General features: G+C 34.1%; 1 protein-coding gene across 1 annotated transcript; it reads right to left on the bottom strand.

The window, feature by feature from the left end:
* Nucleotides 1–10,440: 10,440 nt before the first annotated feature.
* On the bottom strand, nucleotides 10,441–11,755 carry LOC112527981. Its single transcript, XM_025138856.1, has 2 exons — nucleotides 11,411–11,755; nucleotides 10,441–10,747 (listed from the first exon to the last, which is right to left on the bottom strand). Exons 1-2 carry the CDS (start codon nucleotides 11,723–11,725, stop codon nucleotides 10,538–10,540), a joined length of 525 nt encoding a protein of 174 aa, XP_024994624.1. The 5' UTR covers nucleotides 11,726–11,755; the 3' UTR covers nucleotides 10,441–10,537.
* Between the last annotated feature and the right edge of the window lie 2,993 nt (nucleotides 11,756–14,748).

The raw sequence follows: 14,748 nt of genomic DNA, 5'->3' as shown, positions 1-14,748 counted from the left end.
AAGATAAGCATGTTTTTACGAGGTATGCATGAAATATGATATACATGGACTGGGGAATACTTATTAAAGATAGTTTACATCCCGTCATATTGTATGAGTATACACCTACAATAAAACCGATCATGCAATATAACATATGACATGTAAAACCAAAACCAATTAAATGTCATTAGTGTGAATGAATAAAAAAAATCGTTTTCCTCTTCTCACATTAAATTTTAGAGAATTTTGTATTTTAGAAAACAATAAAGAAAAGATTTTACACGTTGTTTGATAAGAGCTTAATGGACTGTATAATAGTAGGGATGGTGATTTGTCCCGACCCGGTGGGGGAACCCAGTTCACCCGACCCGAACGGGGACGGGGATTCCCCGCTAAAACGGGTCCCAGGGCCAGGGATCCCCGGTCGACTCAACTTTATCTCATTGAGTAAAATGATCATTTCTGACATTCACACTGTTTAACCAGCAAAACAACTGAAAAATAACTTATTTGTTAATATACATACAACTTTGTCTATACAGGTTTTAACAGAAAACGAACCGAACAACCTCTTAAAGAATAATATAGAATTATGTTAGAGCAGCGACAACGGTCATAGTGGCAAAGTCCATAGACATGTTTTGAAAAGTCCATGCTATTGACAGAAACAGTTCCTATTCCACGTAGGAGAACCACTTCTTATGTATGAACTCCAAAGAAACTATAGGAACAAAAAGTGTTATATTTGACAAACCATGTGGACTAAATTTGTAGTTTATTCTTTTACAAAATATTCAAGTAAAAATTTGAAAATTGATTTTGGGATTGATAGGTTGTAATTAAGATATTTTTAAGAGATTGTGCATAAAAGAGTAGTACATTATGCTTAGATGTTTGTTTTTAAGACTTTGTACATAAATAAGTAGTACCTTATGCATTTAAGGTTATTTTTTAAGACTTTTATCAAATATATCTGATTTTGAAGTTCCATTGGTTTTATAAGATAAAATTTAACGATGATATAGATTACACTTGGTCTTTACATATTAATACAATTTGAATAAATAAGAGTTATGGTTCCAATTACAGACTATCGCTGAAAAAAATTGTATGACAGTTTAAAATCCAATATATTTAAAAGCCAACATATTTAAACGACTCCACAAATGTATTCGATTTACACCAAGAACAAAGAACCAAGAAACTTGAGTTTGAAGATAAACATTCAAAACCAATAAAGAAAACTACAAATTTGACAGATCATAAGCCATAAAAAGACAAAAAAAGATGAGTTTTAGAATGAAATTTCAACTGCTTATCTTCTCCTTGTCTAGAAAATCAGATTAAGGTTGAATTAATACATGTATATATATATTTCAAAAAAACCCAAGAACATATTAATTCAAAACATATTATACAGTGTAAATCGTAAATATTAAAAATATTTTTTATCATAAATATATAGTATATATATAAATAAATAACTATAAAAGTATAAATCGTAAATATTAAAAATATTTTTTCACAGTATATATAATATATAATAATATAATTAAGTHAAAAACTATTCAATATTDGACTCATTTCGAAGGTATTAACGAGACGATTATAATGGTGTAACTTGTTAAAATAAAAATGTATTTTTTAAACATGTTTTAATTGATATATGATTATGTATGTTAATTTGATAAAAGTTTAAAATGAAACATTTAAAAGTAAATGACGTAAAATAAATAAATTAATTAATTATAAGGGTATAAAATGTAAATTTAAAATTATAATTCTAAAAAAAATTAGTTGTGAGAGGGTGAGTGTATGTGAGGAGAGGAGAGAGTGAAAAAGTGAAAAAATGAGTATAAATGGTATTTTGKTCATTTAGTATTTTAAGACTTTAAGACTTTTGCTAAATTTGCTTAATAAGATAGTATAGATATAGATAGTATAGATATAGATAATACTTTTCATCCATGTTTATTTCAAAACTGCAATTTAGCTATCATGGTTGCAAAAATCGTTTGGATTTGTTCCCTACCCTTTAACAGTTGTTCAATTTTTTTGTCAAATGATTGGCCTTTTAATCATTGTATCAATTTTTTAGTTTTTTCCCCGATCAAAATCGATTTTATAACTTTAGTCCCTGTGGTTTTTGATTGGGTAAAAGATAAATAATGAATAAAATAACAAAAATGTCACTCATTTATCAAGAAAAAAAATAGAGGGAAAGACTAAATCCATACGTATTTAAAAACCATGGTCGTCTTGTAATTTTAAAACTGTAAAGGGATGAAAAGTGTTATTTTAGACAAACCACAGGGACCAACTTACTTTTTATTTATTTATATTTTAGAGAATAAGTTGGAGATGATTTTAATTTATATATTTATGTTTTAAGATAAATCTATATCTATATCTATACTACCTTATAAATCAGATTTATTAAAAGTTTTAAAAAAATTAATGCACAAAGTACTATACATTTAAGCACAAAGTCTTAAAAACAATTCATAATGCAACTTAACTACTACTTTATGCATTTAGTTTTAAAATCTCTTAATCTACAATTAAAATAACATATAGTAAAAGTTACCAATGCACATTATTATCTTTTCTTTTCATGTTCTCAATATACTTTTGACAACTTTCACTCATGTCTTGACCCTCTCATATCTCTATGTCTTCTCTCCATCCCCCAAGGTGAGATTCAAAGTGATATTCATCATGAATTATTAAAAGTTCTCTTTCATCTTTCATTCAATTGCTTTAGAACTCTCAGTCTCGCTCTCGATCTCTTGATTCTTTGCTCTTGATGTAAATCGAACACATTTGTGGAGTCGTTTAAATAGGTTGGATTTAAAATATATTGGATTTTAAAATTGTCATACAATTTTTTTCATCGATAGATTGTAATTGGAAACGTAACTCTTATTTATTCAAATTGTATTAATATATAAAGACCAAGTGTAACTTATATCATTGTTAAATCTTCTCTAATAAAAACCAGTGAAACTCCAAATTGTTAAAATTTACGACTTCCGCCAGATTATACGGGTACAATATTTAAAATATGACGGGGTTGTAATATTTAAAATAGAAAATCAGTATTTTATTTTAGAGATTTTAAAGTTTTTAGAAATTTTTAAAACTATAAAGGAATGGAGATGGTTTTGATTTCCAACATGCATGCAATAATGGAAGCCTATCATGATATATGTCATAGGAGATGATTAACCCCAGAAAGCTCTTCGTTTTCGCCTTTTTAATGATATGGAAGGGGTTTCCTGGAGCAAAGCAACTGATGATCTTCCAAAGTAGTCTCTTTTACTCCATCTATCAAACTCACCATTTCTTTCTGGAAATTCAAGATGGAATCATCCAATGGTAGAAGAAAATGCTTCATTCCTGGTGCAATGTTTGGTTCATTTTCATTCATCAACGTTCTTTCTGGAAATAAAGAGCTTCTTGATGATGACATGAAAAACATGGTTGAGGTTGCAGTTACTTTGAAGATACTACAATTGCTCTACAAAGGTGGGTGTGTGTGTATATATATATATATATATATATATATATATATTCTCATAACATGCAAATACCTATTTCTTTTTTCCATACTGTTACAGAATGTGCATCATCGAAGCAAAAGATTAGCATTGCCGTCTTATCTCCATTTCCTGCTCAAATTCACTGCATGCAACAGAAACTTGAAAATGGTTACCAAAACGATAAGTTTTTCAAGGTAACCGTTGGGTGTACTCATGATTATGAGGGTGGAGAAGTGGATGTTGTGATAATATCGACAGTAGGAGTCAATGGAGATGAATGCTTTGATCTCAACACAAGTACTCCACAAGACAGTAATGTCTATTTCAAATGGGCAAGGTGTGAATTCTAATGACCATATATATGATATTCTTTTCTTCTGATGACATTATATATATATATATATATATATATATATATATATATATATATTCTGAGCTGTGAACATTGGCTTACTGATGCTTTTGCAGATATTGTTTATGGATTTTAGGAGATGAAAAAGTGCAGTTGAATAGATCAGGGTCTATCTGGGAATCACTGATTCTTGAAGCTAAGGCTCGTCAATGTTTCTTTCATGCTGAAGAACACAAGGATCTTGCTAAGGTCATAGTTGAAGTCAAAAAGGATCTTCATCTGCTTGATGAGTTGCTTTGTGGGGATACTACACTCTTCAGAAGTACCACATGGAAGGTAATTAAGTTGGCTTATTTATCATTCATAAACAAATGGAAGCTTAGCTTTTAGATTCTGTTTTTACACTTGGTTCATCATGAATTCAACATGTTGTCCAGGTTTTATTTAGCAGCAACTTTAGGAGCTCATTTTCAAAAATTGAGTCATGGGAGACTAAGAAACTAGTGCTTCTAATGCTGCTAAAGCTTTCTACTGGCTGGCGGCCGAAAGGGAGTTCAACTGCAGCTTCTGTTGCCCAAAGCCGTTATTCAGAACTTATGAAGGAATTCAAGGTTAGAGGACTGCACCTCATATGTACAATAGACATAGGTAAGGAAACATATTATACCCAAGTCTTAAAGGTTTGGGACATACTGCCCTTTCACATGATTGCGGAACTAGTAGAACGTTTGGACGGATTCATCGGGATGTATACTCAGAAGTATATTGATTGTTGCAAGGCAAGATGCAGTGCTCAAAGGTATGTATACTATATCACATTTACTTTAATGACACTGATCTTCTATGCAAGCAGAAAATTCTAAATCATGTTTGAATTCCCAGGGGTGTGGAGTTCCCTATGAAATGGCCTGGGATGTCTACAATAAGTCGATATAAAAGTCAGGCAAACCGTTGTGATGACGGAATGTTCATGGATGGTGCCAATGGAAACCGTTTTGTTGAAAATGTAAATGTGAGAGAGAGTTTAATGCTAATGAAGTTTTACTCATTGTCTTCTGGGGCAGTCAATAATATAATTTCTGGATGTGACGGTGAGGCTATCGGGCTTCCATTTGAGTTAACCGAACAAGAAAAGGATGTTGTTTCATTTGAAAAAAGCAGCTTCATTCTTGGAAGGTCTGGGACTGGAAAAACAACTGTGTTAACAATGAAACTGTTCCAAAATGAACAGCTTCACCATTTAGCATGTGAAGGATTTCATGAAACAATAGATCAGACAAACGAGAAGGTTAAGAAGGATGTTTTGCATCAACTTTATGTCACTTTAAGCCCAAAACTTTGTTATGCAGTGAGACAACAGCTCGATCAATGGAAAAGGTTGGTGTATACAAATGGTAGCAACTTAACCTTTTATTTATGTTTTTTTCTATCATCTTAACTTTCTCAAATAATGCTTTCAAATCAACATGTAGAAATGAATTTTAACATCAATTTGCTGCAACTACTAACCCAAGCTGGCTGTAATCTAGTTTCTTTCCGTTGCTAGTTGATCAATATAGTGATACTCAGTTTCAAGATGAGTTCATGTGTGTACTTTGCAGCATATTATTTCACAAGATATCTTGAAAAGTTATACATTTCTGATGATGACTTCATAAAATGTCCAGGTTGGCATGTGGTGGGAATTTGTCAGCCCAGAGGAGCTCGGTGTCTATTCATGATATCGATAAGATGATGATGTCTGATGATATTCCAGATCATTTTGTTCATCTCCCACATGATGCATATCCATTAATTATAACATTTCACAAATTTCTGCTGATGCTTGATGGAACAGTGGGCGTTTCATACTTTGAGAGATTTCCTTATGTCGGGAAGCAGTCCAGAAATAAAACCAGTACCTCAAGACTTGATTTCTTGGAACAGAATATTATGTCCATGGATGTTACTTATGAGAAATTTTGTTCAAGATATTGGCCTCACTTCAATGAGAAGTTGACAAAAAATCTTGATCCCTCCACAGTTTATACTGAAATAATGTCCGTGATAAAGGGTGGGTTAACAACAGGTGATCAAGCTCCCAATGGGATCCTCCCAAGAGAGGATTATGTCGCACTTTGTGATGGACGTACTTCCATTTTAGATGCACAAAAGAGACTTATCATCTATGCAATTTTTCTTCAATATGAGAAGAAAAAAACAGAAGAGGGATTTTTTGATTTGGCTGATTTAGTGAATGATCTTCATCAAAGGCTTGAAGTTGAAGGATACAATGGAGATCCCATAGATTATGTTTATATTGATGAGGTTCAAGACCTTTCAATGAGGCAAATTGCGCTTTTCAAATATGTGTGTACAAATGTTCATGAGGGCTTTGCATTTTGTGGAGATACAGCCCAAGCTATAGCAAAGGGTATTGGTTTCAGATTTGAAGATATAAGGTGCCTGTTCTTTAGAATGTTTCTTTTCGGTGCTGAAAAGGGACAAATCTCCAAGATTTTTCAATTAAGTGACAACTTCCGAACGCATACTGGAGTTTTAAATTTGGCACAAAGTGTTATTGACCTTCTTTGCCACTTTTTTCCTTTGTTTGTTGACCATTTGAGCCCAGAGACTAGTAGAATTCATGGGGAACTACCTATTTTGCTAGAAACTGATAGAGGTAATGATGCTGTCAAAACTATATTTGGAAGGAATGGAGATGGTTGTCAGCAGTTCATTGAATTTGGTGCTGAGCAAGCTATTTTAGTTCGTGATGAATGCCTTAAAGAGAAGATAGTTAACATCATTGGGAATAAATCCATTGTTCTAACAATCATGGAGTCCAAAGGCTTAGAGTTTCAGGTAATCCATCTCTTCTTAGTTGCGCTAATTTTTGACATGAAAATTATATGTTCTTAACACCATCTAGTATTTAACTATATTGCATGTTTTGTAGGATGTGTTATTGTATGATTTTTTTAGTACATCCTCATTCTCAAATGAATGGAGAATCATATATGAATATATGAAAGAAAAAGGCCACCCTAGCTTGGCGTCTACTGCGCTATCTTCAAGTTTCAATATGGAAAAGCACAATGTTTTATGCTCTGAACTGAAGCAGTTGTATGTAGCAATCACTCGCACAAGGCAGAGGTTATGGATTTGTGAAACCACGGGATTTTCTCAACCAATCTATGATTACTGGAAGAAGTTAAGCCTTGTTGAAGTCAGACGACTGAGTGATTCATTTGCTGACAAAATGCAAATTCTAAGCAGTAAAGATGAGTGGAAGTCACGTGGTGTAAAGGTCTGATCCATTACAATTCTTGGCAATTGACCAGTTGGTTTTGACAGAGATTTCTAATGATATATTTTTCATTAATTGCAGCTATTTTGCGAGAAGAATTACAATATGGCACAGGTGTGCTTCTTGAAGGCTGCAGACAAGAATTCTGCAAGATTGGCTGAGGCCTATCACCTACGTGCACTTGCTGATGGTCCTCGAGCTTCACAGCTTGAAAGGAAGAAACTTTTCAAGGATGCTGCCATGCTATTTAGAGAAATTGGCAAAACTGAGTTGGCTGCTGAGTGTTTCTATGAGATGGAGGATTTCAAAAGCATGATGGCATGTGTTGGTTCTTTTTGCTCCAAGCATGAGATGAGGAGTTTCTTGACTAAAAAGAGGTGTCTTGCGGAACTTATATTGCTAGAAATAGAATGGGGTAACTTTGAAGAGGCTGTAAATGTTGCAAGGCGGAAACCAGATCCTGTGGTCGAAGCTTACCTTCTCCGCATGGGTGGATTGTGTAAAGAAGATTCATCATTGATAATCTTGTGGCATGTTCTTTCGTACTCTGCAATTTTTCAAGGCACAGATGAACCAGTTGCACAGAAGAATGAATTACTAACAAAGGCTGTTTCAATAGCCAAAAGTGATTATGATGTCTTCTGTCAACTCTCTGCAATTGCGAAGAGTCCCCCCACTTCCAAGTTTGAAAGCAAGAAGCTTTTTAAGGATGCTGCCAAGCTATTCAGAGAAATTGGCAAGAATGAGTTGGCTGCTGAGTGCTACTATAAGATAGAGGATTATAGAACAGCAGGTAATCTCTTACTTCTTTTCCACACTCCCTCCTTTTTAAAATCCATTTGACTTTTCAATATTAGATTCACATGGTTTTGTAAGAACTATTTTGCCCACTACCTATTGTGAACATTTCATGTTATATTTGCAATCGACTCCATTTAAATGTTGAAGATTTCAGCTCAACGGTCAAATGCTACCTCCTTTTGGGGATGAGGGTAGTATTTGTTTTGTGTGATATTCACATTGAAAATGGAACTTTTGTGATGCACAGGTGACATTTACTGGAGTGAATTAATGTTGGAGAAAGCAGGAGACTGTTTCGCTCTTGCAAAATGTTATGTGCTTGCAGCAGAAGCATACGACAAGGTGGGAGATTTTGCCAAGTGTCTCGACACTTGTGCTGATGGAAAATTATTTGAAATGGGTTTTCAGTTCATAGGCCGCTGGGGAGAATGTGGTGGCTCCGAACTGAAGTTTTTCGACAAAGGTGCTTGTTACTATCATGGTGTGAAGGATTTCAGAAATATGATGAAGTTTGTTCGTTCTTTTCGCTCCAAGGATGAGATGAGGAGTTTCTTAACTAAAAAGAGGTGCCTTGCTGAACTTATATTGCTGGAAATAGAATGGGGTCACTTTGAAGAGGCTGTAAATGTTGCAAGGCAGAAACCAGATCCTGTGGTCGAAGCTTACCTTCTCTGCATGGGTGGATTTTGGAAAGAATATTCATCATTGATAATCTTGTGGCATGTTCTTTTGAACTCTCCCATTTTTCAAAACGTAGATGAACGAATGAGAATGAAGAATGAATTACTAGCGAAGGCTGTTTCAATCGCCAGAAACGACTCTGATGTCTTGTATCACGTTTGTGCAATAGCTGGAAGTCTTCCGGCTTCACAGCTTGAAAGGGAGAAGCTTTTTAAGGATGCTGCTAATCTGTTTAGTACCCGTGGAAAGAATGAGTTGGCTGCATTGGCTTTAGTATTCAGTATTAGATATGATTTAGATGCTTTAAGAACTATTTGGTCCATCACAATCACTTAGTATAAACATTTCCATTCAAATATTGTCAAATGGTACCTCCTTTTGGGAATGAGGCTTGTATGTGTGTTATGTGCTGTGTGATATTCACATTGTGATCATGATGCACAGGTTAGTTTTACCAGAGTGAATCTATGTTGGAGAAAGCAGGAGACTGTTTCACTCAATGGTGATGGTTCAAGTTCATCAGAAAATGTGGATCTGGCTACAAGTTTACATAATGTACTGCAAGAGTCCTTTTTTGGTGGTTCGTGGAGAGTAGATGGTTGTATGTCAGCCGCTTGCTTCGTATATCTTACGGAGTGACTTGTGATCTTATCATTTCGCTTTAATGGTTATGTTTTCACAACAAGATCTTCGTGCTTTGGATGGCTTGCTAATGCTCATGATGATTGGAGCATGGGTTCGAATGGAGCCTTGGACACCATGATGAACATCCATCATTCTTTAGTTTCAATGGTTAACAAAATGTTGAATTCACAGGATATTCAGACTGCCTGTACCGCTCCATGGTTCTGACCTGGTAAGCTAAGGGAGGGGCTGTTACGCGGTCAGTGGTTAGTGCCGACTCAGACTGCATTCTAACGGTTAGCGTTTACCAAATTTGTGTTGGTAGGATATTCAGAAAAATCTATTATTACAACAGGCATGTCTGCATGGTTGGTTTCTTCTTCTAAGGTATGTGTATAAGGGGCAGTTTACCTAAACACTTACCCGGTAAGTACTAACCGGTAAAATTCAACATTATCTCTTACTTGTCAGGTAAGATTTTATTCACTAAAACACATCATGTGCAACAATTTATCCCAGTAAGTGCTAACCATGGTAAGAGTCCTCGTTCTTACTTACCGGGTAAGACTCTAGATTCTTGTCTTCGCTCTTACCGGTAATTATTAGCCCTTGCCAATTCATCCGGTAAAGTAAAATGACTTGGTAAGCGCTTACCCGGGTAAGCGTTTGGTAAACGGCACCTAAGTCTATAACTTCTTTCTTGATGATTTTCAGATCATAACAACTCTCAAGTTAGAAAAAGACGATTAGATTCAGATTCAAAGAAAAACCGCTGAAAATCATATAATCCCAGTTGAGGTTAGGGTAAAAAGAAGAGCATCTCTGAATGGTTAAGGTAAAAAACCTCTACCTTATATATGTTCTCATAGGAACTGTTGAAGAAACTTGGTAATTGTTAGACGTATAAGTGTGTGCCATGTGTTATTATGTGACTAGTTGTGTACCCGTACAATACATCACGATATCATTTTTGAATAATGTAAGCAAAATACCAATCGTTCGGTGATCATATACGGATCACCCAGAAAATATCAATCGTTTGGTAGAATCCAATGTTTTCCTAGAAAATACCAATGGATCACCCAGTCTGGGTAATCTGTCACTGATTTGAACTACCCACAAATTTTTATGATGGTTTTGTGGCGAATCAACATTTAGCGACAGATTTCCAAAGAAAATTTCCGTAGGCAAAAGTCAATTTCATTTAGTAATGAATTACAACCGTAATCGTTACAAATTCTATTGGTAAATGAGAATTGAGTTTCATCAATTCGATTGAAGATTATCCCGAACCTCTTTTATTTTTTGAACAACTGTCTTAAAGGCTTCAACTGTCAAATCCTTCTCGATGTAGTCAATATTAGATGGATCAAATGGGCCTTTAACTCGATCAATGCATTTTATAACCGCTTTCGCCGGAAGAATGCTTCTTGTCGGGTCGAAAGAAGTTCCTGAGCTCAAGCTTGATGAGAATCCCTACCATTACGTACAATCCAAAACGTGAGATACAACGGATAAAAATTTGTCCATCAATCACGAGAATCCACATCATCAGTACTTTGGTAAGGTAAGATAAAAAAAATGTATTAATTAAATTTATATTAAATGTATTCACATGAGCCGAAAATCTTACCCAGTAAGAACGATGATAAAGACAGAGAGTCTTACCCGGTAAGTGATGGTGACGACTCTTACCCGGGTAAGCATTTACCGGATAAATTATTGCATATGATACTGTTCTAATATACTACAATCTTACCTGATAAAATAAATTATAGTGTTGGCTCCTATCAATAAGCATTTGGGTAAACGACCTTGAGATAATATTAAGCCATTTTTTCTTTAATAGGCTAGGGTGTCATAAATTTAATTAAAATTTCGTTTAAGGTTATATACCTAAATCCAGATCTTGAAACAATCCGAACGTAAATCCAAATAGATAGCATAGAAGTGAATCAAAAAACCAGTTATGTTTAATTATATAACGGTCGAGTTTAGAAAATTTGGAACCGAGCAGCGATAGTTCAAATGCTTTATACTTTCGTGAAAATATATACCGAGTTTTAATGCATTGTATACAAGTCATGCAAGAAAATTCGCGGGATTTTCAAGATTCAACTTTAGAAACTGAATTACGACCTTAAAGACGAGAATCTCGACTTCTTCATCGTCCACAACTGCTTTAACCAAAAGTGCTTCGTTCTTTGCGACCTGACTGTAGAATTCCAACATCGCTATCTCTTCATTGTGTTCATATTCTTCGTCATTTTCATCTTCGAACCTAACTTGCCGTCTAGCCCGACACCGTGTACCGGAAACTTGATGGCTTCGGCCGAAGAGTTTCGGAGGTTTTTCGGGGTAGAAAATTTTCCGGCCAAGTGTGAAGATTGTAGTGGTGTTGACATTATGAGAAGTGGGAGGGAAAAGAGTAGGGAAGGATAATGAAGCATACATGAGTGGTGGTGAATCACAAGAAGACTCGTGATCACTTCATAAGAGGTTCATATGAGATTTGGCTTTACTTCACCCAAAACAATATAAGAAATTATTAGATAAAATAATCATTAAAATTTTATTACTTTTAAAAATATTTAACCTGAATATCCAACCCGTTATATGAGCCGACTAATTCCAGACCGACCCATCCACTTCACCGATAACCCGGAGTCACTGCATTTGAACCTCTGTAGCCACAAGGGGGATTTTTATTCCTCATTGGATTCGAACCTGCGACCTCCAGACACTTTTGACCTTTGGAGTCTGAGCTCAAACCATTCGAGTACCACCCTTGTGGTTAAGTTTTCTATTTATTACTGGGTACACATGTTAAATGAGAGATGTTGGAGATTTTGAAGTTTTTTTTACAACAGTTGTGTTAAATTGTATGTTTTTTTTAACTTGGATATCCAACCCGCTATGCGTGCCGACTAATCTCAGGACGACCACTTGCTTTGCAGATAGCCCGGAGTCACCGCATTTGAACATTCGTAGCCACAAGGGGATTTTTATTCCTCATTGGATTTGAACATGGGACCTCCTGGTACTTTTGACCTTTGGAGTCAAGCTCAAACTAATCAGACACCACCCTTGTGGTTGTTAAACTATATGTTAAAAGCATCTCCAATGGCTATATTATAATTTTTCTAAAATAGGTATAAAATTCAAAACTATTTAAAAAAAATTACATACAACTCCAACACCGGCCAACTCTATTTTAGCAATTTTAACATTATCTGTATTATTAGTACATTTAATACATATAATATAATACTAGAAGAGTACTCGCACAATGCAGCAAGACATATCTTGATTTTAATTTTCTATTTTATTATTTGTCTCTGTCGATGTTATAATACGATTTTATGCGTATTTAAGATAGCAATAATGATTTTATTTTTTAATACAATATAAATTTGAAGATATCATAAAATTTTGAAAAAAATATATATCAATTTTAATATCAAATCAACTATTTAAAAGTTCTCATTTTTTATGTAATTTCTTTAATTTATTTTTTTATTATAATTTAATTTAAGTTTAATAATAAAATAATTTATTTTTGGTTTAATATTATAAATTTTATAAAGATAATATTTAAGTATTCTGTTAGAATTCAATGATTATCCTAATTATATTTTAAATTTTTTATAGTTAAAATGAGATGTTTATCTTGTATTTGATTATACTTATCTGCAGTTAGTTACACGAATTCAGATATGGAGCTTTAATAAGTTGTACTTGCGCACAATCTACTTGCAATCTTGAGTTTTAAGTAATATGCATTAATAAACAGTACTTTGCGCACAAAAAATGGTTTTTAAGAGTTTTTGTCAAATGTTTTATAATATAGTATAGATTATTTATCTATTTTTAAACATTTATTTTTAATACCTCTTATTGGTGGATAGTTGTTGAAGATGCTCTGAGATGATCTCGAACAAATATCCTACTTTTTTTCTTCCAAATTTTAATATTTTTACATTCTGTCTCTTTTTTTCTCTATTTTTAGAATAGAGTTTAGCATGACTGTTCGATCAAACTTTTCTCAAATCTGCATTTTTTTTTAAAATAACATAATTGTTAAAAATGTTCTAATTAACCAATAAATACATTAGATACAAAATAAGTGTTGCCCTAGTGATGCAACAAAAAATAGTTCATTGTTAAAATAAGATGTTTTTGACTCGTAACCAAGCTTTAAAGGCTGTGGATTCGTTTTCAAGGACTCGTGCCAATAACTCGTTATATAGAGTACCATAGATCCATTGCGGGACATGTGCATCAATCTCAATCCAAGACGAAAACTTGAGATCGGTTTTGTTTGGAGGCTGCGTACCGTCAATGTGATGCAAGACTTGGTGTCCGCGTGCGTAAAGAAGACATAGTTTTACCTAGGTCGAATAAGAAACCTTGGTGCCATCAAGAACTCGGACCTTGTGTTGGATGTTCAATATTGTATAAAAGGGGTGAAGAGGTTTGTTTTGCGGCTGTGGTTGGGCTTCGTTTCCTGCCATTGGGGTATCGTGACACTATGATGGTAGAGGTTTTAAAGAGGTTGCAAAGGAGAGGAAGAAGAGCCTAGGCTCTGCTCTGATACCATAAAGGAGGATAATGAATCATAAAGGGTAATGACACTATACATTAGGAAAGGATCGTCCTAATATATGGATGCACATCAACTGCATATTTATCTCAATCTTGATCGAGATTATTGTCTAATATTGATGATCAACTGAAGACTTTTATTTTGTTCTCCCAGTCAAAGCATTACATAATTCAGATTATAAGTGTTGGGAAGTTCTCATTCTTAAATTCCAATATTATGGGTCGTTTACTAAACATTTCGGACAATTTTTCTCACCAGATTAACATAGCAAGGGCCAAGAATTTTACCTACTAAGAGCGATGATTATGATGGAGAGTCTTACCCGGTAAGTGAGGGTGACGACTCTTACCTGGGTAAGCGCTTACAGGGTAAATTGTTGCATAGAGATACCATTTTGATGTACTACAATTTTATCCGATACAAATAAAATATAATGTTGATTCCTATTGGTAAGCACTTACTGAGTAAGCATTTGAGTAAACGGCCCCTCAATGTTTTTCTTGGCTATACTTTTTATTTCATTGTAAATAATAATCCTCTTGTCTATGATGTCACATAGTTCGTAACATGGTTAATGGTGGAGGTTGCCTACGGAAGAGTTCCGACGAGATGCTTATGGTTGTGTTCGTTTCTATTTGTATATTAGTGTATATATATATATATATATATATATATATATATATGTATGTGTGTGTGTGTTTTATTTTTCAATTAAAATAAAAGAAAATGACTAAAAGACTAAAGTATCTTTAAGTTAACTTACTCTTTTAAGTGCAGTTAGCTAGAGGACCAAAATTGAAACAAAACGACAAACACGGTGATCAAAAATGTATTTGAAATAAGAACTAAAGTTGATAGTAAGTGACGGTCA

This window comes from Cynara cardunculus (genome assembly GCF_001531365.2).
Source record: "Cynara cardunculus var. scolymus isolate 2C chromosome LG 15, CcrdV1, whole genome shotgun sequence".
NCBI lineage: Eukaryota > Viridiplantae > Streptophyta > Magnoliopsida > Asterales > Asteraceae > Cynara > Cynara cardunculus.
The sequence above is the reverse complement of the archived record's forward strand: the minus strand, read 5'-3'. Positions and strand labels throughout refer to the sequence as shown.

Bases quoted from the DNA above. Each gene is read 5' to 3' on its own strand.
- LOC112527981 (XM_025138856.1), bottom strand. From the start codon at position 11,725: ATGTATGCTTCATTATCCTTCCCTACTCTTTTCCCTCCCACTTCTCAT. The intron at 10,748-11,410 runs GTCGTAATTCAG...ACGTAATGGTAG, and splicing joins TCGAGATTCTCGTCTTTAAG to GGATTCTCATCAAGCTTGAG.